Source organism: Corvus brachyrhynchos, unplaced genomic scaffold, assembly GCF_000691975.1.
Source record: "Corvus brachyrhynchos isolate BGI_N302 unplaced genomic scaffold, ASM69197v1 scaffold220, whole genome shotgun sequence".
NCBI classification, from domain to species: domain Eukaryota; kingdom Metazoa; phylum Chordata; class Aves; order Passeriformes; family Corvidae; genus Corvus; species Corvus brachyrhynchos.
Genome location: NW_008236209.1, coordinates 993,327 through 997,287, shown reverse-complemented (window position 1 = coordinate 997,287; position 3,961 = coordinate 993,327). Strand labels below are relative to the sequence as shown.

The 3,961-nt window shown below is 58.9% G+C and overlaps 2 protein-coding genes across 5 annotated transcripts in view; one reads left to right on the top strand and one right to left on the bottom strand.

Moving 5' to 3' along the window:
• The window catches only part of NOX1 (NADPH oxidase 1), a 19,918-nt gene extending 17,861 nt beyond the window's left edge, over positions 1 to 2,057 (bottom strand). Inside the window, exon 1 of the mRNA XM_017741667.1 lies at positions 2,008 to 2,057. Coding sequence (XP_017597156.1) covers positions 2,008 to 2,057 — 50 coding nt within the window. The remainder of the gene's footprint in view (positions 1 to 2,007) is intronic.
• ARL13A (ADP ribosylation factor like GTPase 13A) lies at positions 1,707 to 3,955 on the top strand. Of its 4 annotated transcripts, XM_017742274.1 has the most exons (5): positions 1,707 to 1,779; positions 1,889 to 2,114; positions 3,146 to 3,216; positions 3,286 to 3,715; positions 3,819 to 3,955. In XM_017742274.1, exons 2-5 carry the CDS (start codon positions 2,056 to 2,058, stop codon positions 3,844 to 3,846), a joined length of 588 nt encoding a protein of 195 aa, XP_017597763.1. In that variant the 5' UTR covers positions 1,707 to 1,779; positions 1,889 to 2,055; the 3' UTR covers positions 3,847 to 3,955. The 4 variants fall into 4 exon arrangements, with proteins under 4 accessions (XP_017597763.1, XP_017597773.1, XP_017597756.1 ...); XM_017742284.1 differs by lacking the exon at positions 1,707 to 1,779 and having other exon boundaries at positions 1,786 to 2,114; positions 3,466 to 3,715; XM_017742267.1 differs by lacking the exon at positions 1,707 to 1,779 and having other exon boundaries at positions 1,786 to 2,114.
• The last annotated feature ends 6 nt before the right edge of the window (positions 3,956 to 3,961 follow it).

The window sequence follows — 3,961 nt, the reverse complement described above, 5'->3', positions numbered from 1 at the left end:
TCGTAACCTGATCGCAGGCCCAGCAGAATGCACGTCAGTGTGGGCTTGGCCCTTGTGCCATCTCTCCGGAGCTGTGTGGGTTTCACCAGGTTCGGGATGGATTTTGTGGTTTTCCTGGCTGTTGATCCTGGTGTGCATGCATTGGGAGGCATGACCTGCAGTTGCCTCAGGCTCCTGGGCGGGTTTTTCTGTCTCCAGCACTGGTCTGAGCAGGGATTTTTGACACTTGTTTTAAAAGCAGTGGCATCACAAGTGCTCAGAGATCTCTGGAAATCCATTGGTGCCAGAGGGAGACCAGACCCTGCTGCCCCTCAGGAAGATGAGCCACTGCCTCCAGGGCTGCCTGGCACATGGCGCTTCCCTATTTATAGCACCTGTAGTCATGCCCCTTCCCATCCCTGCCGGGCTGTCCACTCACAGTGCCACCCCTAAACACAGAGGCAAGAGCTGACACTTGGAGCAAATCATTTCAGCCCTCATACAGCTAATTCTGCAAAAAGCATCCCAGCCCCATGCTGTGTGTGAACCTGCCACTGCCGCTGCTCCCAGCAGGCTGCTGGCACAGGCACGGGACAGAATGGGAAAGGCCATCAGGCTGGGCACAGGGAAGTGCAGCCACTGCCCCACCATCAGCAGCACAGGGGCGACCAGTCACCTCAAATAGGGCATGTGACTGTGATATCAGAACAGGAATTTCATCAGCCATTAGCCATGCATGGCTCCCTGCCCATGGCACAGATCTGGGGCAGCTCCCTTGCCCAGGATGGGTGCCGAGTTTCCCAACAGTGTGTGGGGCTGGAGAGAAGGGCATGGGGCCATGCCCATCTGGGCTTGAACCCCTGGGGCCAGGACAGTATCTCAGCATCTTTGGCCCGTGGCTGGTGCTCAGCTGGCCCAGGCAGTGTTGCTGGTGCTGGGTAGTTTATCACGGACTGAGGTGAGCCAGCAGGCTCCCTGTTTTGGCCTTTGAAGGATCTCATGTCTTTGTCCCTCTGGACCCCACTTCCCCCCCACCAGAGCTCCTGCAGCTCAGACATCCCTGTGTGACTTCTCCTCCACACCCATCAGTGGCAGCAAGCCAGGGAGGGCAGCTCTGGCTGGGAAAAGAAGCAGGAAATCTGAGAAGCAAGATAAGAGTTTCGGAGCTGAAGATCAAGGAGCTGGGGCTTTTTTTCCTCCACTCCTTGCCCTGTGGTCTGAAGGTCCCCACCACTTCCCTGCTCCCAGCCAGGCTCCTGCTGGGGCTGGCTGCTGTTTCTACCCCAAGCAGCACAGGACCTGCTGCCACTCAGGCAGTGCCATGTTAGGGCGCAAAACACAAGCAGTGAGCAGTGATGTCCCCCAGCCCAGCTCAGAGGGGACCCTGGGTGAGCAGCAGAGCTGTGCACACCATGAAGGGGATGCTCCTTGGAGGGGCTGCAGGGAAACATCCCCTCAGGGATCAGGCAGCAAGAAGCCAGAGACGCCATTCCTTAGAAAAGTCACTAACTCAGCCCATGTGGGCTGTCAGGCAGTGTCCCCACCACAAGCCATTCTCGCCAGGGATGGAGACACAAGGCTGCCAGCACCACGAGGCTGCAGTGGGGTGGATGAGGCAGTGCCGTGTCACCCAGCGTGGCAGGCAGTCCCACAACACACCGTGTCCCAGCAGCCGCTGGCCTGGGCCGACCCACCAGGATTAAGGAGCCTGCAGGAGTAAGTAATTTAAATCCAGATTAGATTTAAGCAGCTGCTATGCAAAGGGCATGTGAGCAGAGGCTGTGCAGTGGGGATGAGCAGGTGAGAGACTGACTCGCACCCCTGTGATGTGAGGGGCTGTGAGAGCAGGGTCTGGCTGGCAGGTCCGTGCCCGTGGGGTACTGCCCAGAAGGACGGATTTTGTCTCCAGGCTTGGCTTGTGCACACCAGACCGGAGGCAGCAGTGCTGTGCCGTGGGACAGGACAGCCCAGGATGAAGAGAGAGCCCAGGCAGGAGGATGAAGCACAGGCACACGCTGGGCTGCTCACTTCGTAGGTGCTGGAGAGAGGCCACCCCTCTGCACGGGGCTGCAGACCATGTTCCACCTCTTCTCCCACTGCTGGTCGTGGCTGCAGGCCATACAGGAGCCCGTCAGGTAGGTCCCTGTGCCCACTCCCGGGGCTCCTGGGGATGACAATATTTACCCTTGTGTTTATGAGTGGTGAGGGCACCAGTGTGGTGACAGGGTGAGACAGGTGCCCATTGCAGGAACTGTCCCCAAGCTGCTGAGCAAGGCACAGCGTGTCCTCGCTGCCCCCCAGCAGGCAGGAGCTGGCAGGCAGGGGAGCAGGCTGGGCAGGGGTGCAGATGCAGGGAATGGTTCCAGTGGGATTCCAGCTCTGCAGAGTCAGCGGCTCCCCAAGAAATCTGGGAAGGATGCACTGAAACACCTGCCTTGTTTGCATGTGTCAGGACACCCAGGTTAATTCCCCCACAACAGCACTGCAAGGAGGTTTATGGTCCTCTCCTTCTAGAGAGGACACCTTACCTGCTGTAATGCTGGAGGTGCAGCTGTGCCACCTCTGCTGCCATGCAGCCTGGTCTGTATGTTTAAGGAAGAAAATGATACTGCAAATAACTACAGTGGCTTGTCAGTGGCAGAGAAAATGTTGTCTGTGTGGCTCTGGTGGATCACATTGCTGGAGACTGGACAGGGCTGTTTAGCAACAGGAAAAACACCTGAGTCCAGGCAGAAGCTCATAAAATCGTCCTTGCTACCTTTACCTACCTGTGTATGCTCAAAACTTACTGCCAGGGAAGGTGTAATCATTGACTGCATATAAGGAAGAATCATGTGGGCCTGTACATATAATTGCTTAATCCTATATGATATGAGAGTAAATCCTTGCCATAGGAAGCACCTTGAAGGCTTTGCAGTGTGGCTGTCCCATGGTGTTGGGGTGGTTCCAGGCACTTGTGCCTGTCCTCACCCTCTCCCGGGCACCAGGGATTGTCCCTGCACTTGCCCTGAGCTCAGACAGAACCTGTGTCACCCTCCTGCCTCTCTCCTGGCTGAAATGTAGCTGCCATGGGCAAGGTCCTTTTCCTGGGGGCCCGCAGTAGTCACTGCTCCCCAGGGAGCACAGCCTTTTTCTGGGATGCTCACCTGCTGTTGTTGCCCCCCAGGAAGGTGACCCTCCTTGTCATGGGGCTGGACAACGCAGGGAAAACTTCTGTCATCATGGACATAGAGAGAGGTGAGGAGCAGCACAACCCCAGAGCCTGCCTCAGATGAGGCAGCAGCTTTATGGTCCTTTCCAACCAAGTGCCCAAGCTTCGAAGGACCAAGACTCCTGAACTACAGCCGCTCTTCTGGGGAAGTGTGCAGGGCACCAGCCGTGTCCCAGGCAGCCCTGGAAGAGGGAGTGGGGATGTGGCTGGGGCAGGAAGGGCACAGGCATGCTGCTGGGCTCCGGGGCAGCTCTCTGCCCTCTCCACACCCGCAGCGCTGGCCGGCGAGGCGCTGCGCGACGCGCAGCCTGGCCAGACCCGCCTGCGGGTGGACAGGTTCGAGGTGACGCTGGTGGACCTGCCCGGGGGCCAGCGCTCCCGCAGCGCCTGGCGCAGCCACTACAGCGAGGCGCACGGGCTCCTCTTTGTCCTGGACTCCGGTGACCTGGCGCGGGTGGAGGAGGCCCGCAAGGTCCTGAGCCGCGTCCTGAGCCATCCCGATGTCTCCGGAAAGCCCCTCTTGCTGTAAGACTGGGTCGATGGGATGCAACCTCTGAGGCAGAGGGTGAGGGGTGGAGTGGGAACCTGTTGCTGGGGTTGTGGGCTGCAGCGGGGGTGTGCTGCCCAGGGAGCTGTCGGGGAGTGCCGGGACATGAGGACCCCAGCAGTGCTTGGGAGATCAGAGCATCCGTGGAGAGGAGCTGAGGAGGGGGCTCCAGTGCCAGGTACGGGCTGGGGCAGTGCTTCACCTAATCGCAGCCAGACCGGGAG